The 25,513-nt window shown below is 40.9% G+C and overlaps 1 protein-coding gene across 1 annotated transcript in view; it reads left to right on the top strand.

Annotated features, from left to right (window-relative positions):
* galnt9 (polypeptide N-acetylgalactosaminyltransferase 9) overlaps positions 1 to 25,513 on the top strand; it is a 124,837-nt gene that overhangs the window by 39,675 nt on the left and 59,649 nt on the right. Inside the window, exon 3 of the mRNA XM_034226201.1 lies at positions 18,496 to 18,662. Coding sequence (XP_034082092.1) covers positions 18,496 to 18,662 — 167 coding nt within the window. The remainder of the gene's footprint in view (positions 1 to 18,495; positions 18,663 to 25,513) is intronic.

Below are 25,513 nucleotides of genomic sequence, written 5' to 3'. Positions count from 1 at the left end.
AATAAAACCTGCTTTTCACCCTGCGGTCCTCCAAAGGGGATTCATATTCAATTACCCATAATCGTGCCTGCATCTCTATTGTCGAAGATTTGATTTGTTTTTTTGTCAAAACAGTTAAACCGAAAACTATATTGAAGCCTGAGGAGCCTTGGTCTTGTGTTTGGTTTGGGGAGGGGGGGGGGTGATAACCAGAGATGGGAAGCTAAAGAAACAGCTTACCTCATCTCCCTCAGCGTCTGATATTACAGAATGGGATCGTAAAGGTCTCCGTGGCGCAGGAGCTCCAGCTGCAAATTGTTGCTTTTTCCCAGTGCTAGAGTTTATCTCCTGGATAGGTGGGAGGTTGGAGAAATGACAAAGCAAACAATTATCTTTCTGAGAGGAGAGCTCTTGGATTGGAAAGTTGCTTTTGGGGTAGCTGGCACAGCGAGGGTTAGGGGAGGTTAATGTGAAATCTCACAGCGAATAAGAGCGACCGGCGGGGGAAAAGTTGGAGGGAACGGCAGGGGGGAAGCATACTGCTGAGGAGGAGGAGTGATTGGAATACATCTTAATCTAGCGCTCTGTTTCTGTCAGAGCTTGTTCCAGGTCACATGATGAGCGCTGGCCAGTGAGCTCAGTCCATTACAAACAGATGAGTCGATCGCTCATCCTGTTACGACTCTACAAGGCCTACCCACCCTGCCCCCCTGCCCCCCGCTGCCGCTGCAGACAGGTACAAATGTAAGGCTGAGCGATGCCCTAAATTGGATCCAGTAACTAGGGCAATGGAAGTACATTATCGCTTTACGATCTGGACACTGAAGCCTCGCAGCACATCTCAACTAGAAACGATGAGTCCGCCGCGCCCCTTCTGACATCTTCCAGATATGACTCTGGTAATATTCATTAGACGTATAGCCTCTCCGCGGGTCGTATAACTGAACAGGAGAGCAATACATTACTTTGTTTTGCACAGCTGCCATGTCGGAAAGACTGCGAAAAAAAAAAAATCTCCCCTTAAACCCACTGCCAGATTTGTCATTGTATTTATAGACCTGGCAATGCTGATTGAGAGAGGAAGCTGTGAGAGGGAACAGAGGAGTGGCAGAGGGAAAGCATAACTGCACGAGGATTGACTGAAATGATACAGTGGTGATACGGTTACTTTGTCTGAAAGTCAATGGTTTTTTGAATGAGTTTTTGGGTAGATAATAAAGTCTGTAGTTGTAGATATTTTCCCAGCATGTTTTTACGACATAAAATACGTCAGTAAATACTTTAATGGTACATTTTTAAACCACGGTTGCCAACAAGTGTCTAAATGAGACGACTAAACATCATCACACCGATAACGCTAGCCTCCTTTAGCTTAGCGGTGTTGATGGGAAGTCATATGATCGTGCTGTAGTTCCTTAATAGTCTAACGTTAGCTCTTGAGATATTTACGGCGATTTACGCTTCAGAAATCATAAATGTGGGGTCCTGCTGAACAAAACGTTTCAATAAGTATCATTAACGTCTTGTTTTCTGCAATATTCAGAAATCAGATGGTAAAATTCCTTCGCGATTTGTATTTTGGGACTAACTTTGGGGTCTTTGTCATTGTATAGACCTGGCAACACTGATTGAGAGAGGAAGCTGTGAGAGGGAACAAAGGAGTGGCAGAGGGAAAGCATACCACAAGGAATGACTGAAATGATACAGTGAGAGGGGGGTTATCAATCAAAACAATTGTGCATTTACTCTTAGAGCGCCAGAGCAAGGCTTTAGGTATAGATAGATGCACGCAGCTCCATCATAAACACTCTCTGTGGCTTAGCTTTCCTTTTTATTACCTCTGCTGTCAAATGCATGTGGGCTGCGGTAATGGGAGTGATTGATAACAGTGCATGAAATTAAGCTTTCCCAGTCCAGAGCGGTGGGACTATAGGCAGTAGATTTTCATTTCCATGCTTGAATCAATGCCAATATTAAGTTAAGGATTTATGGAAGAAGTTAAATGCATGAGTGCTTCCCAGCTACCTGCATTATATTGCAACATCCATACAATCCAAAATGTTGTGTCAATATCTGAGCTGTAGTTTTGCACAAAGCAGAGATTTATCCAGAAGTTATTGAGAGTAAAAATGACATTAGGTGGAAGTTCAAACAATTACATCACAGATAAAATCTTGCACAATATCAGTCTGATGTGTTGATAGCTAACTGTTTGCTAACAAGTAGCTAGCTAATTAAGTAAGGGATAATGTGTCCGCTCCGAAAACACATTATCTCGCTTAGTTACATACTAAATAAACCAACAACTTGATTCATAATATTGATTTAAAAATAGTCAGTTTAACTGCGTAGCAACAGCTGAACCGCGGTGACAACAACATAACTTAAAATGACGGCAGCACTGATCGAGGTTTTCTGTAACTGTCGAGGTCTGATCACATTTTATTTTTCACTAAACCGTCTTTACACACTGCCTGACACCATAATGTGTTCCCGTTGGTGTTTACTTCCTGTCTGTCTTCTTCTGCTGTTCCCTTTAGTGTTAACTTCCTGTCTGTCTTCTTCTGCTGTTCCCTTTAGTGTTTACTTCCTGTCTGTCTTCTTCTGCTGTTCCCTTTAGTGTTTACTTCCTGTCTGTCTTCTTCTGCTGTTCCCTTTAGTGTTTACTTCTTGTCTGTCTTCTTCTGCTGTTCCCTTTAGTGTTTACTTCCTGTCTGTCTTCTTCTTCTGTTCCCTTTAGTGTTTACTTCCTGTCTGTCTTCTTCTGCTGTTCCCTGTTAGTGTTTACTTCCTGTCTGTCTTCTTCTTCTGTTCCCTTTAGTGTTTACTTCCTGTCTGTCTTCTTCTGCTGTTCCCTGTTAGTGTTTACTTCCTGTCTGTCTTCTTCTGCTGTTCCCTGTTAGTGTTTACTTCCTGTCTGTCTTCTTCTGCTGTTCCCTGTTAGTGTTTACTTCCTGTCTGTCTTCTTCTACTGTTCCCTTTAGTGTTTACTTCCTGTCTGTCTTCTTCTGCTGTTCCCTTTAGTGTTTACTTCCTGTCTGTCTTCTTCTGCTGTTCCCTTTAGTGTTTACTTCCTGTCTGTCTTCTTCTGCTGTTCCCTTTAGTGTTTACTTCCTGTCTGTCTTCTTCTGCTGTTCCCTTTAGTGTTTACTTCCTGTCTGTCTTCTTCTGCTGTTCCCTTTAGTGTTTACTTCCTGTCTGTCTTCTTCTTCTGTTCCCTTTAGTGTTTACTTCCTGTCTGTCTTCTTCTGCTGTTCCCTGTTAGTGTTTACTTCCTGTCTGTCTTCTTCTGCTGTTCCCTGTTAGTGTTTACTTCCTGTCTGTCTTCTTCTGCTGTTCCCTTTAGTGTTTACTTCCTGTCTGTCTTCTTCTTCTGTTCCCTTTAGTGTTTACTTCCTGTCTGTCTTCTTCTTCTGTTCCCTTTAGTGTTTACTTCCTGTCTGTCTTATTCTTCTGTTCCCTTTAGTGTTTACTTCCTGTCTGTCTTCTTCTTCTGTTCCCTTTAGTGTTTACTTCCTGTCTGTCTGTCTTCTTCTACTGTTCCCTTTAGTGTTTACTTCCTGTCTGTCTTCTTCTGCTGTTCCCTTTAGTGTTTACTTCCTGTCTGTCTTCTTCTGCTGTTCCCTTTAGTGTTTACTTCCTGTCTGTCTTCTTCTGCTGTTCCCTGTTAGTGTTTACTTCCTGTCTGTCTTCTTCTTCTGTTCCCTTTAGTGTTTACTTCCTGTCTGTCTTCTTCTTCTGTTCCCTTTAGTGTTTACTTCCTGTCTGTCTTCTTCTTCTGCTGTTCCCTTTAGTGTTTACTTCCTGTCTGTCTTCTTCTGCTGTTCCCTTTAGTGTTTACTTCCTGTCTGTCTTCTTCTTCTGTTCCCTTTAGTGTTTACTTCCTGTCTGTCTTCTTCTGCTGTTCCCTGTTAGTGTTTACTTCCTGTCTGTCTTCTTCTTCTGTTCCCTTTAGTGTTTACTTCCTGTCTGTCTTCTTCTTCTGTTCCCTGTTAGTGTTTACTTCCTGTCTGTCTTCTTCTTCTGTTCCCTTTAGTGTTTACTTCCTGTCTGTCTTCTTCTGCTGTTCCCTGTTAGTGTTTACTTCCTGTCTGTCTTCTTCTTCTGTTCCCTTTAGTGTTTACTTCCTGTCTGTCTTCTTCTTCTGTTCCCTGTTAGTGTTTACTTCCTGTCTGTCTTCTCTTCTGCTGTTCCCTTTAGTGTTTACTTCCTGTCTGTCTTCTTCTTCTTCTGTTCCCTGTTAGTGTTTACTTCCTGTCTGTCTTCTTCTTCTGTTCCCTTTAGTGTTTACTTCCTGTCTGTCTTCTTCTTCTGTTCCCTGTTAGTGTTTACTTCCTGTCTGTCTTCTTCTGCTGTTCCCTGTTAGTGTTTACTTCCTGTCTGTCTTCTTCTTCTGTTCCCTTTAGTGTTTACTTCCTGTCTGTCTTCTTCTTCTGTTCCCTTTAGAGATATTGAAAGAGTGCAGAGGAGAGAGACAACGTGAGAGAGGATGAGAGGAAGAGAGAGAGAGAGGAGAGAGAGAGAGAGGAGAGAGAGAGAGAGAGGAGAGAGAGCGAGAGAGGAGAGAGAGAGAGGAGAGAGAGAGGAGATGAGATGGAGAGTTGCATAAGAACTGGTAATGAAGCAGGGTATATAATTTGCGAGCTATTTAGGATTAATTGTTTTAATCCGTCCACGAGCACGACGGAATCTGCTATCCCTCGCTCTACCCCTCGCTATCGCGTGAAGGGTCTGCTTTATGCACTCACTAGCACACCTCCCCCCGTTCATAAAGTCAAGTAGCCTACCCCTCAAAAGGTCCGTTTTTTTTCATTTTAAGGATGCCTTTAAGAACCAGGGCAAAAAAGTTATGGGCACCCCTGCATATATGAGACAAGTAATACCATACTGTTGACAATACCCACAGGAGCTATTTGGGGGGGCAAGGGAACGACATGCTGAGCGGGGGTCATTACACTGACTAAAATTGCATATGCTGAAGACCATTGAAATACCTTCTGACCCCTCACTTTTCAATACAAAGTGATGTCCTTGGTCAAAACTATTTTATAAGCTAGACTTTGTAACATCACCTCCTCTGACTTTCTATCCCCCTTACCTCACAAACCAGAGAACACTATGCCAGTCCTAACACTTCTGCATGTCTGTGTTATGTGACTCATTTTGTTTGAGTATGACCTAACACAAGGAGAGATGTGTGACGTAAGACCTATTTAAATTATTCCCTATAGATCAGGGCTTCTCAAACTCCGGACCAAAAAATAAAAATAATTCTGATTCTGATGTAAATTAAAGTGGACCTATCATGCTATATTGGAAACATATATAGGGCCATACCTATACAAAACATGTCTGAAGTTTTTTAAATACCAATACCATTGTATACCTCATACTGCTCATACCCCTCTTTTGCAGCCCTGTTAGTTCTTATTATACATCCATGTGTTAGAGAAATGTGGATTTTGGGTCCTTAGCTTGAAAAAAAAAGAGGAGGCGGAGCTAATGCCTGATCATAATTCTACCGGAGATAAAGTTAAATTCTGCTGTGATAAAACGCCATCCTGTTCTAAACCACATCAAGGATTATTTCTGAAACAGTATGGAGCTCAAATGCTTTTTCTCTTGCGGGTTTATCACAAGGTGAGTTCCTTTCTTTATTTCCTGGTTTTTAAACACATGTGCTCTCCAGTACATGTTAGCTCTGAGTGTTAGCGAGGCTTGCTAATGTAAACAAAGACGAGATTACGTCCAAATTACGTCAGGCATTATTTCTGATAGCAACTCTCTGTGGGTCCGCTGCCGATTTGACGTCAGATCGGCAGCATTGACCTTGTATAAAATTCACAAGTGGACCTTTAACAAAAAAGTTTGAGTACCCCTGCTATAGATGAATAAGGACAGCCTTATATCAAAATGTGTGAAAAGTCCACATTTTTTTAATATATATTCATTTATTTATGTACTGGAAGATAGGAACAAGTGCAAAAATGATCATATTATTAACATGAAATACCTGCAAATATACCCTGCACAGTAGATGATGAAGAACACCTGCAGGATTACCACTGCTACATTTAGAGGATAAGACGTTTTAATTAAATGAAGATAGCATGATTAAATTGATAATTGTATGCAACACCACACGTTCATTCGGGCATTTAGAAAAGGTTTTCTGAGTTCAGATTGTGCTCTTTACTGCAGCGGCCCTAATTTGTGATTCAGGATGATTTATTTTTAAATAACGTCCTTGCCAAATGACTTAATTTCAGCTCAGATGGCTCACAGCAAAAATGGAACAGCAGCAATTGGCTTTTATGAACAAAACATATCCAAGGTAACAGCATTTTGATAACAAGAAAGATCTTAAAATATGCCCACTGTAGAAAAGGAAAAACACCAGCAGGGTCAAGTTACATTTAGATGAGGTTTTAATTCAAACCAAAACAACACCATTACATCTATGATTGTATGCAGCAACTCACTTTCAATTGGATCATTTAGAAAAGGTTTTCTGGGGCTTATTAGATCAGATAATGGATTATTATTTTCTGTAGCAGGCCTGATTTGCGATTCAGGATGTTTCATTTTTAAATAAACGTCCTTGCCAAGTGCAGGTTTTTCAAAATTAAATTTCAGCCTCACTCTGTGCCTCCATCACATCTAATAATCTGTGATATCCTGTGAGACTGATGCTTTCTGACAAATCAATGCCTTGTCTCATTAATTTGTCTCGTGTGAAAGGTATCTCACCTGGCTCCGCTCTGACCTGATGTTTGGCGAAAGACTTCCAGAGCTTAACGGGATGTACCGAAGCTAAACGAAAACACGTAGATTTGTGTACACTACACTCGATTAATGTCAATTTGATATTCTAATAAAGTACAACATTACAAGTGTTTCATTAAAACCAACTTCTCTTGTAAATAATTCAACCACAACAATTACAATAGCCACATAATTATCCTGAATTAATGAGTCAACGCTGCTGAATAAGATATGTGAAAATATGCAGAAACAAAGGCAGGAGCGAGTGAAATGCGTTTGTCAGCTGTTGCGTTTGGAGCCTAATTGGGGCGCTGAGGAAAGACGTTGCCTGCATGTGTGTTTGAGTGTGTGTGTGTGTGTGTGTGTGTGTGTGTGTGTGTGTGTGTGTGTGTGTGTGTGTGTGTGTGTGTGTGTGTGTGTGTGTGTGTGTGTGTGTGTGTTCACAGTTGCCTTAGAAATCAGCTAAGTGCTTCCGTCCAGTCAACGCTGTTATTTCTGACTTCAAAGCAGTAGGAAAACACTGTCCTTTACTGGAAGTGACGGGACGGGAGACTGGAGATTATCAGCGGAGTAGAGTAACAGGATTGTTTTGACAGAGTGTGAGCTCGACACTCAGTCAGACAAAGATAATGAAATCTTCTATATTCATATGCTGGCATAGTGTTCAGTTCAGAAAATGAATACTGACAATTGATGAGAGAGGTCACAGGTTAGGAATTGAAGGACATTGACTGTATTTAAAACGATCTTTCTTTAAAGAAAACACATGCTCATGTTCAGGTGTATATCTGTATGTAGTGTCTCTACTTTAAAGAGTTCTCTCCTGCTGATGTTCAGGTGTATATCAGTATGTAGTGTCTCTACTTTAAAGAGTCCTCTCCTGCTGATGTTCAGGTGTATATCAGTATGTAGTGTCTCTACTTTAAAGAGTCCTCTCCTGCTGATGTCCAGGTGTATATCAGTATGTAGTGTCTCTACTTTAAAGAGTGCTCTCCTGCTGATGTTCAGGTGTATATTAGTATGTAGTGTCTCTACTTTAAAGAGTCCTCTCCTGCTCATGTTCAGGTGTATATCAGTATGTAGTGTCTCTACTTTAAAGAGTGCTCTCCTGCTGATGTTCAGGTGTATATCAGTATGTAGTGTCTCTACTTTAAAGAGTCCTCTCCTGCTGATGTTCAGGTGTATATCAGTATGTAGTGTCTCTACTTTAAAGAGTGCTTTCCTGCTGATGTTCAGGTGTATATCAGTATGTAGTGTCTCTACTTTAAAGAGTCCTCTCCTGCTCATGTTCAGGTGTATATCAGTATGTAGTGTCTCTACTTTAAAGAGTCCTCTCCTGCTGATGTTCAGGTGTATATCAGTATGTAGTGTCTCTACTTTAAAGAGTGCCTCTCCTGCTGATGTCAGGTGTATATCAGTATGTAGTGTCTCTACTTTAAAGAGTGCTCTCCTGCTGATGTTCAGGTGTATATAGTATGTAGTGTCTCTACTTTAAAGAGTCCTCTCCTGCTGATGTTCAGGTGTATATCAGTATGTAGTGTCTCTACTTTAAAGAGTCCTCTCCTGCTGATGTTCAGGTGTATATCAGTATGTAGTGTCTCTACTTTAAAGAGTCCTCTCCTGCTGATGTTCAGGTGTATATCAGTATGTAGTGTCTCTACTTTAAAGAGTGCTCTCCTGCTGATGTTCAGGTTCATATCAGTATGTAGTGTCTCTACTTTAAAGAGTCCTCTCCTGCTGATGATCAGGTGTATATCAGTATATAGTGTCTCTACTTTAAAGAGTCCTCTCCTGCTGATGTTCAGGTGTATATCAGTATGTAGTGTCTCTACTTTAAAGAGTGCTCTCCTGCTGATGTTCAGGTGTATATTAGTATGTAGTGTCTCTACTTTAAAGAGTCCTCTCCTGCTGATGTTCAGGTGTATATCAGTATGTAGTGTCTCTACTTTAAAGAGTCCTCTCCTGCTGATGTTCAGGTGTATATCAGTATGTAGTGTCTCTACTTTAAAGAGTCCTCTCCTGCTGATGTTCAGGTGTATACCAGTATGTAGTGTCTCTACTTTAAAGAGTGCTCTCCTGCTGATGTTCAGGTGTATATCAGTATGTAGTGTCTCTACTTTAAAGAGTGCTCTCCTGCTGATGTTCAGGTGTATATCAGTATGTAGTGTCTCTACTTTAAAGATTCCTCTCCTGCTGATGTTCAGGTGTATATCAGTATGTAGTGTCTCTACTTTAAAGAGTCCTCTCCTGCTGATGTTCAGGAGTATATCAGTATGTAGTGTCTCTACTTTAAAGAGTCCTCTCCTGCTGATGTTCAGGTGTATATCAGTATGTAGTGTCTCTACTTTAAAGAGTCCTCTCCTGCTGATGTTCAGGAGTATATCAGTATGTAGTGTCTCTACTTTAAAGAGTCCTCTCCTGCTGATGTTCAGGTGTATATCAGTATGTAGTGTCTCTACTTTAAAGAGTCCTCTCCTGCTGATGTTCAGGAGTATATCAGTATGTAGTGTCTCTACTTTAAAGAGTCCTCTCCTGCTGATGTTCAGGTGTATATCAGTATGTAGTGTCTCTACTTTAAAGAGTCCTCTCCTGCTGATGTTCAGGTGTATATCAGTATGTAGTGTCTCTACTTTAAAGAGTGCTCTCCTGCTGATGTTCAGGTGTATATCAGTATGTAGTGTCTCTACATGTCTCCATGCTTTAATGTTCAAAAAGCTCTTTATTCTTCTCATACTGCCTGTGCTGCAGCACCTCTTTTCACCCTCTGTCTGAAACCAGAGCCAACTCTGCTCTGATTGGTTAGCTGGCCGGCTCTGTTGTGATTGGTCAACCGCTTAGAGATGTCCCGCCCCTTAGCCTATCACGTACAGTGTGTTGGAGCACTAGCCAATAGAAGTAAAACAGTCCGTGGACCTTTTTAACTTTTGCCGTTGTCAGGTCAACATTTGTCAGATTTGACTGTACTCTTTATAACGAGTGGAAACTGTCGCTGTAACACAACCCATTGGTTTGAGGACTCTAGTTTTGAAGCATTGAGTTAAGTGTACTGGCTGTCACCATCTTTTTCAAAAGAGAGTATACTAACTACATAACTCTTTAACTGGCATTTTGGGCAATCAAAATGTTACAATTAGCTTTCATGAACTGAAAACACACTGTAAAAGGTTTAAGATGGTAAGACACAAACAAAGAGTGCACTCACACCGTACAACACCATGGAAATGACTTCTATCCGTCTCTAAATAGGATCATAATCACCTGTTTTTAATGTTATCTTGTATGTTCTGTCTTTATAATGGGAAGTACTGAATCGGTTCTAGCAAAGGTATAACTGTAAAAAAAAGTAAGTAGAGTACAGACTCTCGAAATACGCTTTGCTTGCTTCAGTACGGTATCTATACTGCAGCAATACAGCAGATTTGAGTTTCCGGGAGCTACAACTTTACCATCAAATGGATGTGGGCCTTTCAAACAATATCTACGAAGAGTGCTGTTTTGTTCTTAGTTGGTGCGATGCACTTGGGGAAACGTTATCCAGGATACGTCCTTTTGTTTTTGCAGAGGAAATATAAGGCTGTTTGCACCATAGGGGCTGAGCTGGGAACGTGACACTGAATGTTTTATTGAATTTTAAATAAGAAAAAGCATATTTAACACAAGCAGAAGATGGGAACTATGAGGGGTTGGTCTCAGCATATAGCGCCGGCTGAGGTGGGATCCCGGCCCCTTGGGGCCGGGCGCACCACCGGCCCGTCTCGCCCGCGGTTGCGGCTGGTGGAAAATATTTTTGGTGGGGCTATGGAAATAGGAACCAAACCATACTAAGGCGGTCCGGGGGATCCTCCCTTGGAAGACATTTTTGAGAAATGACCCCTTAAATTATCTGGTGATGTTAGAGGGGGGGGGGGGGGTGGGAGGACAAATTTAGGCTTAAAAATATGAGATAATCCATAATCTTCAGTGTGGTTAGCTATGAATCTTCCAAAACTGTGCAACAATACAGTAGGCCCACACAGACTGCAGAACACTGGTGCATTGGGAAGACTCAAATGATTTAATTCCCATTTAAAATCAGGAGACAAAATATGAACATTATGTGTGTGTGTGTGCGTGTGGTGTGTGTGTGTATCATACATGCCAACCCTCCCGATTTTCGCGGGAGACTCCCGATTTCATTGCCCTCTCCCCGGTTTCCTCCCGGGGTCATATTTCTCCCGATTTCTGACAAAATCAGATTTACTCACGACTGTTTCCACTCGGACTTTAATACAGCTACACCATTGTTTGGTTTCCATGGTAGCGTGTCTCTTTAGCAGCTTGCGCAACTCAAAGTCTGAGAGGGTGAGGAAGATGAAAACTGAACAAGAATCGACAACTCCACCCTCTGCTCACTCCTTTCCTGTAAAACACAGGTCCAGCCCACACATATTCTCCATGGTGCTACAGGCATTGCTCTTACAACTACAATAAGCATGTAAATGTTAATCTACAGCTCCGGCGATCCACTAGCACCGGAGTCTCCACCTGCAGACGCAGCCATCCTCGATAACTACTGTAGCGTAACTGTAACAACTCACAGACACACAGGCCAGGGCGCTGACAGGGCGCCCTTTGAGCATCAGATCTGACGACGCTGATTGGCTGAAATTATGTTTCGGCGGCATAGTATACAGATAGCAACAGTCAGCTTGTTGGCTGCTGCTGCTCTGGCTGAGGGCTCCTTTCTTAGCGCCCGGATGAGAGAGGGTAATGATGCACGCTGCGGCCATCCAGGAAACATGTGACTTATCAGTAACTTTAGACATCGTAAAACAATTTTAAACGAGATTTTATTGTAGATTATACATTTTACTGATACCAACTATATCATATTTACCTTGTTCATTAAAAATAAAAATATCCTTTTTTTAAATATATTTTTTATTTTTAATGACAATCAAACATGTGGGAAGAGGGTGGGCGGCGCCCCTAGCGCCCCTATGGGCCGGCCACCACAGGGGTTTCCAGGTGGACAACAGGTGTTCATCACATTGATGACTGTGTCTTGATGGTCGAATGTACTTATTGTAAGTCGCTTTGGATAAAAGCGTCAGCTAAATGCAATGTAATGTAATGGCATTTTCTGCCGGGGTCATCTCGTTAATGTGTAATCTGATATTTTTCTGCTATGACAAGACAACATCCTGCAGGAAAGGTTTGTTGTGTTGCTGTCAAAAGGTTTGAGGAGGGACTACAGGATCATGAGGGGTTATAAGAGGTCTTCTGAGGTTTCAAGGATCTTTTAGGAGGCTTCAGGCTGTCTTTTACAGAGTTGAGGATATTGTTCACACTGTATAATGAGATTTCAATTTAAATGATTAGTTAACCGTTGGCATTTCACATTATCGTTTTGCAAAAATTGCGGACATAATGACACATTAACCTTTGTGTATTGGGGTGCCTTTTGGCTTTTAGGGGCCTTATATGGAAATTCAGAGCTTTTTTCAATATGCTAACGGTTTGTTACCCGGGTCATTCCAGAATTGGAGGACAATTTAGACACCAACATTTTTGAAAGATTAACCTTTTATTTAATTTGTTATGTAGTTAGGAAAAACAGATAATAAACCATCAAAAAAAGTGATTTGCCCAGCTAGGCATCAAATGTATATTTTCCAATGAAGAATTACCCCTGTTACTCTAATTATAGTAACAGGGTTGAAAATCAATGCTAATTTGAGCTTTAACCTCAGGAATGATTGCTAGATGTAGCACGTAATGCTACTTTCAAGGCAAGGACACACTTGGATATCTAATGCAAGAAAGATGACTTTGAAATTATGCTTTATTCTGATAATATGAGTAACAGGGTTGAGTGGGTCAGAGTGCCACACTCTTCTAAGACTGAGAAGATTGTAAAAATATGAAAAATAAAAGAGAGAACTTAGTTTTGGTCTACCCATGGCACTAGCACATGGCTTGCTGATATCACTTCCACTGTGTCATCTGACTTACAGTTGTTTCACTTCCTCTGCCAATCTAAAAAGGTTTGGGTAACAGCAGCGCCATATACTGTAGATAGAAGAGTTACGACAACGGAAGTCCAAAAACGGTTATCGTCACGTGGTTCATGTAGACGAGGATCGTTCCCGGAAGTTCATGGCGGGCAATGTGAATGCATTGATAACAGGAGATAGAACTACGATTTTTGGTAATTATTAGTGAATAAAGGTTTTGATTTGCAATATTTATACAACAAATCGATATGTGTATGTATTTACATCAATATGTTTTAAAAAATAAAATAGAATTTGCTAATATTAAGTGATAATATTAGGATTAGTGTGAACAACTAGTTTACATGTTAGGCTAACAGTGCCTTGGTTAAAGAGCCTGTTGCTGTTTATTTATAGCTTTGAATTCTTTAAAACCAATATTATCTTCTTAAACTTGTATGGTAGTCAGGAGCATCACTTTCTAATGTTTATTGATATATTTAGAGGGAGGGGATCTAAAGTAATGCTTTCAAATTCAGATTAGATTCATGTCTACCATTTTCTTAAATTCATGGTAGTTTCAGTAACCATGGTAATTGAGGACACAAGTTATCTAAATGACTAATGTCATCTTTATGGCTTTCAGAAAGGACAGGAGACCGACAGGTGACTATCAAAGGACTAGCAGCAGCAGCATGATGATGATGATGTTAAATGTGTTGTTTTAGGAACATCCATTGCAAATACATGGAATTCAATAAACATTGAATAGCATATCATGCAGTTTGTCTGTGCCTTTTCCTCCGTGTTGTCATGGTTTTCTGTGCTGCCTCCTAGTCGCCACCATGGTTTGCTGTGCTGCCTGGGGATGCTCCAATCGCTCAGAGAAAGGAGTATGAATGTACAGCTTCCCCACTGACACAGAGCGGAAAACATGTCTGGCTCAAGTCAGCAGGAGCAATTTCACGACCAACAGCAAAAACATATGTGATGTAATTATATACAAACACTGCATTTGCACTTTTTCACAAAACGAAAACCACACCATTGGGAAAGCTTAATGTTTTGTTTAATACAAAAAACAGGGAAAGGCTTGAAAAACACTGAGAGTTGAGACTCAGGGTGCAGGGTGAGGGTCTCAGTGCAGGTATTCAGGCTCCATTGAATCCCCCTCTGGTTCTTGTGCTGAAAGAGGGAGTAACAGACAGGAGAAAGGGTTATACACACATATATAGCACACCTATTGGATGGGAAATTGCCTTGGGGAGATAAGGTGTTTACTTATATAATACAGTGATATAATACATGTTTAGTATGCTTACTTATATAAAACAGTAGTATTAAACTTACCTTGTGTGTTCACTCTCACTTAAGTCCCTCTCCCTTTGCCATCAATCCAAAATCAGCTGAGCTGCAACATTATACAGACAGGTAATAATCAACATAATCACAAGGACACAATATGGCTCTGCTAAAAACACTCACTCTTACACGCACCAAAGTTATATTTATCTAATATTTAACTCCCTCCACCCCCGCATACAATCCCGTTTAGAAGCCCCTCTTCTCTAATTCAACAACGTTGGACGAAATGACATTAAGAGAACGGAATTTACAATTAAAAGGCTGTTCAACGTGTGTTGCTAACTTGCTTCGGTATCCTAGCTTAATCTGTTATCTGTAAACGTTCCCTAAATCTACTAATTTAGGGATAATCCACTGACATCCTTTAATACACATGTTAATTTGAATTAATGGGGTGGACCAAAATAAAACATCGGTGCCACATCCAGCAACACCAGACAGGCAGCTTTATTTCATGTCCCACGGGACATGAAATAAAGCTGCCTGTCTGGTGTTGCTGGATGTGGCAACACCAGGTGTGGCATCTGGTGTTGCTGGATGTGGCAGGTCTTCATAATTCCTGAGGATGTTGTTAACAGAGAGAACCTCCCCTCTAACGAGGTTTCTGTGGTCCCCATTAATGACTTATTGACCTTTCAGGAAGGGATGGCCTTAAAAATAGCTCCCCATCTTTCAGCTGCAGCCATCGAGCCAAGTCACTTTGATAAGATGAAGGTTGGTCTTGCTCTAAATGTGTTCAGTAAGGCTACAAGTGCTGGGCTGAAATACATGGTGCAGCAAGAAAACCGCCCTCTGTCCTACCTGACGACAGCGTGGTTCCTGGAGCAGGTTGATCGTTGGTTTTAATCTGATGTCATCTCGCCATCCAATTACAGCCCTGAGCAGGCTCAAGATGGAGGAGTACCAAAAGGCCATCACCTTCCTCCAGAACATCGTCCATCTGTTTCGTGGGATAAAGATAGGTCAAAAGGGAGGTTGGAAGCCTGTTCAAACAGGGGTGATAATGGCAACAACATCAATTTTGGCCATACAAGAGGAGATGCTTACACAAGGACACAGGTTTGTGTTAACGTCAAGGTTCACACAAGACTGCCTTGAAAATACATTCAGCTGTGTGAGGTCTAAAAATCCTGTCCCAACTCCAGTGGAATTCCATCATGCACTGAGAATCATATCTGTGGGGCAGTTCCTCACCACCATCAGCTCTGGGAGCTACCGGGAAGACCACAATAGCTTTTTGGCAGACTTCCTGGACACAGGGGAGCCAAAAATCACTCCATCAGTCAGAGTGGAACAGCTGATGGCGGTGAACAGAGCAGCAGCACCTGACCTCACAAAAACTGAGAAATGTATTCTCTTCCATCTTGCAGGCTACATCGTCCACAAAATCATCAAGTTTGCCAGCATCTGTGAAAAATGCAAAATTGCAACAGAGCACCATGATGAGAGTCCTTCTGGTGACAACAGCTTATTAGTGGACTTGAAAGACTTCAAGGCAGGTGCTCTTTGTCGTCCCTCCCAAGAAGCCTTTGACTTCATTCACCAAATTGAGGAACTATTTAGGACCAAGACTGGTTCCTCCCTCATGCAGCTCCCCAACGCAGTGGGTGTCTTGGAGAAAGAAGCTCAGGCCCTCTCCAGCAGGCTTCCGTCATGCTGTGGAGTACAACAACAACTCGTAAAAAGATTCATACGGCTGAGGCTGAGAATTGAGGCAAAACAAATCAGAAATGACAGAAAATAAAAAAAATTAAAAGATGCCCATTTTGGAAGCAAGAGCCAATCCAAAAAGGTGAAAAGGAACAACAGCAGCCAAGCTACCACATCCAGCAACCCCCAAACAGATCCACAGCTGCAATCATTTCCATTAGTCGTTGCAATGGAAATATTTGGACTAAACATTGATCTTCCACCTGCCAGCACCCAGCTAACATCACTGCCCCTCCACCCGTAACATCACTGCCCCTCCACCCGTAACATCACTGCCCTCCACCTGCCAGCACCCAGCTAACATCACTGCCCCTCCACCCGTAACATCACTGCCCCTCCACCCGTAACATCACTGCCCCTCCACCTGCCAACATCACTGCCCCTCCACTCGTAACATCACTGCCCCTCCACCCGTAACATCACTGCCCCTCCACCCGTAACATCACTGCCCTCCACCTGCCAGCACCCAGCTAACATCACTGCCCCTCCACCCGTAACATCACTGCCCCTCCACCTGTAACATCACTGCCCTCCACCTGCCACCACCCAGCTAACATCACTGCCCCTCCACCCGTAACATCACTGCCCCTCCACCTGCCAACATCACTGCCCCTCCACTCGTAACATCACTGCCCCTCCACCCGTAACATCACTGCCCCTCCACCTGCCAACATCACTGCCCCTCCACCTGCCAACATCACTGCCCTCCACCTGCCAGCACCCAGCCAGAGGAGCGCAAACAACAAAAACAAGCAAGGTGTCCCGTCATGTACCTGGAAGTTTGGGTTGGCAAAATGGAGTAAGAGAGGGACTTGAAAAACCTTGGTGGCTCTCTACTCATGTTGTTACAGTTGTCTTGGTTACAGCTCTCAAGTTTTTTTTTTGTTGCCATTTCCACATCTTTAGAAAATATGAAATAAAAAATTGAAGTGAAATCAACCTCTTCTCTGGAGAACAAACTTCGATTTCTCTGTCTTGTGAGTTTGCAGTCTTGCAGTTTTGCTCCTCCACCTGTAACATCACTGCCCCTCCACCTGCCATACAGTAGGTTACTAACAAGATTACTTATATAATACAGTGATAGAATACATGTTTAGTATGCTTACTTATATAAAACAGTAGTATTAAACTTACCTTGTGTGTTCACTCTCACTTAAGTCCCTCTCCCTTTGCCATCAATCCAAAATCAGCTGAGCTGCAACATATACAGGCAGGTAATAATCAACATAATCACAAGGACACAATATGGCTCTGCTAAAAACACTCACTCTTACACGCACCAAAGTTATATTTATCTAATATTTAACTCCCTCCACCCCCGCATACAATCCCGTTTAGAAGCCCCTCTTCTCTAATTCAACAACGTTGGACGAAATAGACATTAAGAGAACGGAATTTACAATTAAAAGGCTGTTCAACGTGTGTTGCTAACTTGCTTCGGTATCCTAGCTTGATCTGTTATCTGTACACGTTCCCTAAATCTACTAATTTAGGGATAATCCACTGACATCCTTTAATACACATGTTAATTTGAATCAGATGTACTGATAATATCCGCAATATAAATCTTTAAACTTCTTCTTACCTTTAAAAGTCCGTCACGAACGGTCTATTATGCTGCAACTCCACAGCTCTGCTAGCCTTGGCGCTAACTTCCGGGGAACGATTGAGAGGCTCCACGATCCGCCATTGCTGTAAAAAAGTGGTCCATTGGAGTGAACGGAGATGTTATAACTCTCAGTCTATATGGCGCTGGGTAACAGGGTTGAACGCATGTTGAGGGACACACCTTCTGTGCAAAATTACTGTTATTTAAAATATGTTTATGATTTAACAAATTGATTTTTACCATTACAAGAGACATTTTAAATGTTATATTTGACATGCAAGTTGGTCAACAAGAAGCGGGGACAAGAGAAAAATGCCATTTTAGCGGATGTTCGAGAGCTATTCGATCATTTAAATAATATTTTGAAACCACTTTTTCTACAACTTTATATACATTTTGTCTCAAGATAAGTATGTTTAACACAACAAGTGCATGTTTTAGCATTTTGGGCATGGATTATTAGATTTTTTAAATGTCCTCCAATTCTGGAATGACCCATCCACCCTAACCCTAACCCTAACCCAGCAACTGTGTTCATTGACTGAACATAAAGACGAGACTGTTATGTGATTGTGATGTGCTATAGGTGACGTGTAACGTGTGTTGTTTGCATTTTATTGTTCTCTTTTAGCCTTTCGCCTGTATCTACTTCATCCTTTCTTTTTAACTAATGCTGTTGATGTATTGTGATTTTAAAAAGGTGTCTATTATCATCTGGCAGGGGACAACAGCTGGAAATTAGCATGTTGGCTAAAGCTGCCCCATTTACTGTTCTTTGTGACAATTGATTAATGAGGACTGTCCACGACACTATAAACAAATAAACTAAACACTTGTGGAAAACTAAAAGCTGACAAAAGCCACTTGTAGGCAGATTTGAAGGAGATTGTATTTGTAAAATGTTATTATGCAAGGATGTTCAAAGATCTGTTTCTCTGAGTATAAATGGAGGACGACCCTTCCTCTCGTTATATCAGTCTGTCTCATCCATGCATTTGTTTTCACGAGGGTTCTCCTGATATTGTGGCCAAGTCTTCCTGTTATCCAGTTATTTGTTTGCACTGGCTGATAATCCTGGATGTATTTTAACAGGTGTAAGCTGTTGACGTACGCAGAGGACCTTCCTCAGATCTCCGTGGTCTTCATCTTCGTGAACGAGGCTCTGTCAGTGATCCTGCGCTCCGTGCACAGCGTGGTCAACCACACACCGGCTCACGTGCTCAAAGAGATCATCCTGGTGGACGACAACAGTGACAGCGGTAAGACCTTTCACAGCTCTATTAATATGATGAATTAATAATGGGCTTCTGAACAATATGCAGAGGTGGGAAGTAGTGGAGTACAAATACTTCGTTACTGTACTTAAATACATGTTTCTTGTATCAGTACTTTACTCCACTACTTATTTTTCTGACGACTTATTACTTTGACTTCTTACATTTTGAACCCAAATACCTGAACTTTCTACTTCTTACATGTTGAACACAAATACCTGTACTTTCTACTTCTTACATGTAGAACACAAATACCTGTACTTCCTACTTCTTACATGTTGAACTCAAATACCTGTACTTTCTACTTCTTACATGTAGAACACAAATACCTGTACTTTCTACTTCTTACATGTAGAACACAAATACCTGTACTTTCTACTTCTCACATGTTGAACACAAATACCTGTACTTTCTACTTCTTACATGTTGAACTCAAATACCTGTACTTTCTACTTCTTACATGTTGAACTCAAATACCTGTACTTTCTACTTCTTACATGTAGAACACAAATACCTGTACTTCCTACTTCTTACATGTTGAACACAAATACCTGTACTTTCTACTTCTTACATGTAGAACACAAATACCTGTACTTTCTACTTCTTACATGTAGAACACAAATACCTGTACTTTCTACTTCTTACATGTAGAACACAAATACCTGTACTTTCTACTTCTCACATGTTGAACACAAATACCTGTACTTTCTACTTCTTACATGTTGAACTCAAATACCTGTACTTTCTACTTCTTACATGTTGAACTCAAATACCTGTACTTTCTACTTCTTACATGTTGAACTCAAATACCTGTACTTTCTACTTCTTACATGTTGAACTCAAATACCTGTACTTTCTACTTCTTACATGTTGAACACAAATACCTGTACTTTCTACTTCTTACATGTTGAACTCAAATACCTGTACTTTCTACTTCTTACATGTTGAACACAAATACCTGTACTTTCTACTTCTTACATGTTGAACTCAAATACCTGTACTTTCTACTTCTCACATGTTGAACTCAAATACCTGTACTTTCTACTTCTTACATGTTGAACTCAAATACCTGTACTTTCTACTTCTCTCATTTTCCAAACAGCTGGTTCCTTTAGTCTGAATGTGTGTTTGATGCGTGATCATTATTCTTTAGAGTCATTGCGTGCCTATTGATTTGAACACGATCCGTGTATCCATCATTTCCTGGTCTTCTCTAAAGAAGAGGGACCAATGAAAACGTTGTCATGTTGCCGTTGTTCAGCATGGAAACATTCATTAGCTAACAACGACATTATTGTTCTATTAATATAAAGGGAGGTCAGGTACTCTTTAAAACAGCTGCTAGTTATGGGTACTTTTTACTGAAGTACATTTCAAAGCCTCTTTACTTTTACTCGAGTAAAGAAGTTTAGTCAGTACTTCTACTTTCACCAGAGTATTTTTAAACACGAGTATCTGTACTTCTACTTGAGTAAAGGATGTGTGTACTTTTGCCATCTCTGGCAATATGTAGCTTGTGTTTGACCCCTGTGGTCCTCTGTGGGATATTGATGGTAGTCACTGAGATTCTGCCAGTTTCAAAGGAGGTTTGATCCAATATCTGTACAGGTAATAATAAATAATAAAGCTTTATATTTATACAGCACTTTTCATACGGCACGTGCAGCTCAAAGTGCTTTACAAAATGTCACACATCACAAGTTAAAAATAAACCACAAGAACTCCCCCTCAGTTCAGATGTTAAGACCTTTACAGATACATGCAGCATAGCAACCAAATATAACATTTCAACAGGTTTGGAGACACAAGGAGGTTAAAGGTATGATGATACAAATAAAATAAATAATGATTCCTCACAAGACACAAGATTAAGAGAATCGATTCAACAATATACAACCCTATAAAAGAAAGTAAACATATATGTACAACACAAATTAAAATGTGTCATAATTCTAAAAAAGGTTAAACGCTTAAAATATTAAAAGACCAATTTTAAAAAGGAAATGTTGAGATTAAAACTGTTAGAAGTTAAAACCCTTTAAGACCTATAAAATAAATAAAACCATTTAAAAGTAGGTCAATAATAAAGACTAAAAGACCATTTAAAAGGGGGAGGTGTCGCTAATAAATAGCTAATTTAAAAATATGTGTATTTAGCTGTCGTTTAGTGTATCCTCTCCGAATTTAAATCCTGAAACCTGTGGAGTCTCTCTGTGTCTAACGCTGTCTGTTACTCAGAAGAGACAGTCACTATTTATTATTATATCATTCCTGGTGGAACATGTGCGTCAAACACAAATGGGTTAGAGTTGTCGTTTTTGTTACGCTATTGTTTCCAATGCATGTTGTTGGTGTGTGTGACTCAGTTTCTCATTGTGTGTTGGTTTGTGAGTAACAGTTGAAGGGATGGAGAGAAACCCCTGAGGGCGGATGACTCGTGAACACTGGGCTTTCACATAGCTTAAACAACAAGAGGAGATAGAAAGGGATGGGATTTGTCTGGTCCTCTTTTCAGAACTGCTGCGTAAACTACAGTCTCCATGGTGATGTGGGCTTTATTTTTGCCTCCACACCATGATGCCCACAGCAGCTGACAACGCTCGGCTCCATATCCTAAAAGCTTTCCAGTTTTCAGAGCGAGGGACAATGAACTACATTTCAGACGACACTTGGCCCTCCTTCACTTGGCACGGAGGAACAGGGCTGCCTCCCTCAGGCTGGAGAGGAGAAAAGGGCGCAGGAATAACATACTGAAAGAAGAAGAAGTGCAGGAATAACATACTGAAAGAAGAAGAAGTGCAGGAATAACATACTGAAAGAAGAAGAAGTGCAGGAATAACATACTGAAAGAAGAAGAACCACCACTGGCACATCTCCACTCTACACTGAGGCTCTAACAGAACAGACTCTGATAAAAGCCAGTGTATAAATGGACGCCAAACCTTCCTCTCATTATAGTAGACGGTCTCTTCCATGCAAGGGTTCTCCTGAAATAAGTTTTTGAAGGGCAATCCTATTCTCACTATTTTCCAGACTCAAAGGTTTTAATGTGTCATAGGCAAGGCAAGGCAAGGCAAGGCAAGGCAAGGCAAGGCAAGGCAAGGCAAGGCAAGGCAAGGCAAGGCAAGGCAAGGCAAGGCAAGGCAAGGCAAGGCAAGGCAAGGCAAGGCAAGGCAAGGCAAGGCAAGGCAAGGCAAGGCAAGGCAAGGCAAGGCAAGGCAAGGCAGGCAGGCAAGGCAAGGCAAGGCAAGGCAAGGCAAGGCAAGGCAGGCAAGGCAAGCAAGCAGGCAAGGCAAGGCAAGGCAAGGCAAGGCAAGGCAAGGCAAGGCAAGGCAAGGCAAGGCAAGGCAAGGCAAGGCAAGGCAACAAGGCAAGGCAAGGCAAGGCAAGGCAAGCAGCAAGCAAGGCAGGCAAGGCAAGGCAAGGCAAGGCAAGGCAAGGCAAGGCAGGCAAGGCAAGGCAAGGCAGGCAAGCAAGGCAAGGCAGGCAAGGCAAGGCAAGGCAAGGCAAGGCAAGGCAAGGCAAGGCAAGGCAAGGCAAGGCAAGGAAGGCAAGGCAAGGCAAGGCAAGCAAGGCAGGCAAGGCAAGGCAAGGCAAGGCAGGCAAGGCAAGGCAAGGAGCAAGGCAAGGCACGCAAGGCAAGGCAAGGCAAGCAGGCAAAGGCAAGGCAAGGCAAGGCAAGGCAAGGCAAGGCAAGGCAAGGCAAGGCAAGGCAAGGCAAGGCAAGGCATATAGCACTTTTCAACACAAGGCAATTCAAAGTGCTTTACAAAAATTAAATACATTAAGAAAATGGCATTTAGAAACAGTCATTAAAAAGCAAAGGCGTGTTTGCTTTGTAGCCGCGACACATTTCCTTAGCTGGGTACGCCGCTGACATTTATTGTTGGCTGAGAGGTTTATTCCCAGCGCTCTGAACTAAAGTCACATTCCCAGTGATGGGCTTTGTGTGTGTGTGTGTGTGTGTGTGTGTGTGTGTGTGTGTGTGTGTGTGTGTGTGTGTGTGTGTGTGTGTGTGGCCTAGCATTACTATACTTGTGGGGACCTACATCTGTTTAGTTACATAGTCACGTGTGGGGACTCGCCTCCCTTATGGGGACAAATTGGAGGTCATGGAGGAATCATTAATTTTAGGGTGAAGACTTGGTTAGGATTAGGGTTAGGGTTAGGCATGTGTTGGTTATGGTTAAGGTTAGGATAAGTCTCCAGGAAATGCATGTAAGTCAATGTCATGTCCCCTGAAGTGATGTATACATGGTGTGTGTGTGTGTGTGTGTGTGTGTGTGTGTGTGTGTGTGTGTGTGTGTGTGTGTGTGTGTGTGTGTGTGTGTGTGTGTGTGTGTGTCAAGACAATTCATCGTTGTTTGCTATGTTAGCACAAAGAAAAGGCTTAATGAGCCCTACAAGATTGAATTCCAGCAAATACCAGCACCAAATTGATAACTTAATGATTCATATAATGAAAACAGGATATAAACTGAGGAGCGGTTGAATACAGCTCGTAGTGATAATTTCAAGTGGAGCTGAATTACTTTAAACATTGCATACAATTAAATGGGATTAAGTGAAAAGAGTGGCTCGTTAATATACTGCATGATATCTATTTTGTTACACACACAGTTTTTATTCACTACAATGAACTTAATTTGCTTTAATTAAGCTCAATTGTTTTTGGGAAATGTACTTTCCATTAACCCTTAGATGCCGAGTGACTGAACTCTACTCTTCCATAAGTGGGTCAAAAAGGACCCGTATTAGAATAATATGTGTTTTTATGCCATTTTTGTCATTTTGGTTAAGAAAAATCACTTGTATATTATATTTTGGTTCACACTAGTTAATTTTTCACTATTTATAATTTTAGACATTTTTTTTACATTTTGAAAAAAAAACGAAATTCCATAGAAAATGCATGCGGATCATTTTTGACCCACTTATGGAAGCTTGGGGTAGAAATACAAAAACTACAATTTCTTAAAATGTATCAAATGTAAATTTAAAATGTGAATGGCACGATATCCAAAACATGTTTTTTGAGGAATAGCTGGAATATAAAATGATAAAAAAATGTAATTACAAAGATACTGGGACGGGTGGCGCAGTGGGTATTGTCCACAGTATATGACCATTACATGTATGATCTGTATGTGTAATGTGTATTTGTAAAGCGCTTTGAGAGTCTTTGATAAAGCGCTATAATAAATATAAGGATTATTATTATTATTATTATTATTATTATTATTATTATTATAGTGCTCTGTGCAATGATCATCAGATCAAGGGGTGAAACCCGCCGCTGCTGCGTCTGTAAAGCCGTTGTGTCCTTGGGCAAGACACTTCACCTGAACTTGCTCCTGTGGGTATTGTGTACGTGTAATGTGTATTTGTAAAGCGCTTTAATAAATGTAAGGAATTATTATTATTATTATTATACTTCAAGAAAACCACCTCACCGGGTCAAAAAAGACCCACTTATGCATCTAAGGGTTACAAGTCTATCTGACTCTCCAGCTGCAAATGGACAATAGCTCTTTGTAGTTGCAAAGTTGCTCTAGTTTCGAGACAGATCAGCAGACTTTAAATATATATATATAACAAAAACATTATAAACTGCAGAAAAATGAATTTTCAGAAGGATAATAACAACGGAAATAATGAATGTAAGGAATAAAAACTAAATACAAATGTAAGATGTAAATATAATGAAAAATAGCATAAAATAAAATACTTGCAATCCAAAAGTACTGCATAATATGAGCAGGCACAGTAATACATAACAAACAAAGAAGATGGGAGTTAATATGGCATTAAGTAATGGAAAACGTGTTTATTAACATGCTCACGGATATTTGTTTTTATTTGCTACGATAACATTTATTTGGTCTCATTTAGTTCCATTTTTTTGGAGTCCTCTTAATTTGCTTTCCATTAAAAGTGTAGCTTAAACTTAATAAACGTATTTCCATCACTACTTGCACGAAGGTAGTAGAGTACGAGCAGGTTTTCCAATGCATTAGGGTTAGGGTTGAACACAACTTTTGATCAGAAAAGCAAAAGGTAAGACATATTTGCCGTTTTGGCTCAGTAAAGCTACGTTGTGTGTTTGCCTGAGCTGCCGCGGGTTTTGGTCGCACAGTGATGATACTTATATTTCTAGAATCTGTGGAATCTCAGCTTTAATCTGATATCTTGTTTGTGCAGATCCGATAAGTAATAAAGTATTTATACCATGAGTTCTGTGCTAAGTGCGTTAGCATTTCTTTCACTCAGGGCTAATTCAAAGGCTTGCTATTACCCTTGTGTTTCTAAAAATGGTTCATATCGTCAGTTAGCTGAATTTCATCCCGTTAAGAACAATGAGAATGGGTGATTAAAAAACTGATCTTTTAATGTAATCCAAGTTAAAGAGTGCATCCCTTTTTTTCATAATTTAACCGTCGGTGATTCCGAGAAAGTCCAGCATATTGTTGCAGAATTTAAAATGAATGTTAAGAGTAGGTTAAGGGTGTAGAAGTGAAAAAACATGAACCCATTTACCACCGCTCTGTTTCCAATAAGTGTGTGAGAGGTGGATAACCTCCATACTGCTGACACGCTGCTGCACAGATTATTTCCGGTGTGCACAGGTCGGCTGCCAAAGCGCTCTCCATTTATAGCGAGGGTCTATTCTGTCTCACTGCGAGGGAGGGGAGTATCATCTTACATTCGTTTATGAATATGTAATGAACCTCACATTACTTGTGGTAAGACGGTTTACATGTTCAATAACTATAATGTATTTTTACATTTGTTATTTCTTAATTATTTTTTTATCTATATTTTTATATATATGATTT

Source organism: Gymnodraco acuticeps, unplaced genomic scaffold, assembly GCF_902827175.1.
Source record: "Gymnodraco acuticeps unplaced genomic scaffold, fGymAcu1.1, whole genome shotgun sequence".
NCBI classification, from domain to species: Eukaryota; Metazoa; Chordata; class Actinopteri; order Perciformes; family Bathydraconidae; genus Gymnodraco; species Gymnodraco acuticeps.
The sequence above is the reverse complement of the archived record's forward strand: the minus strand, read 5'-3'. Positions and strand labels throughout refer to the sequence as shown.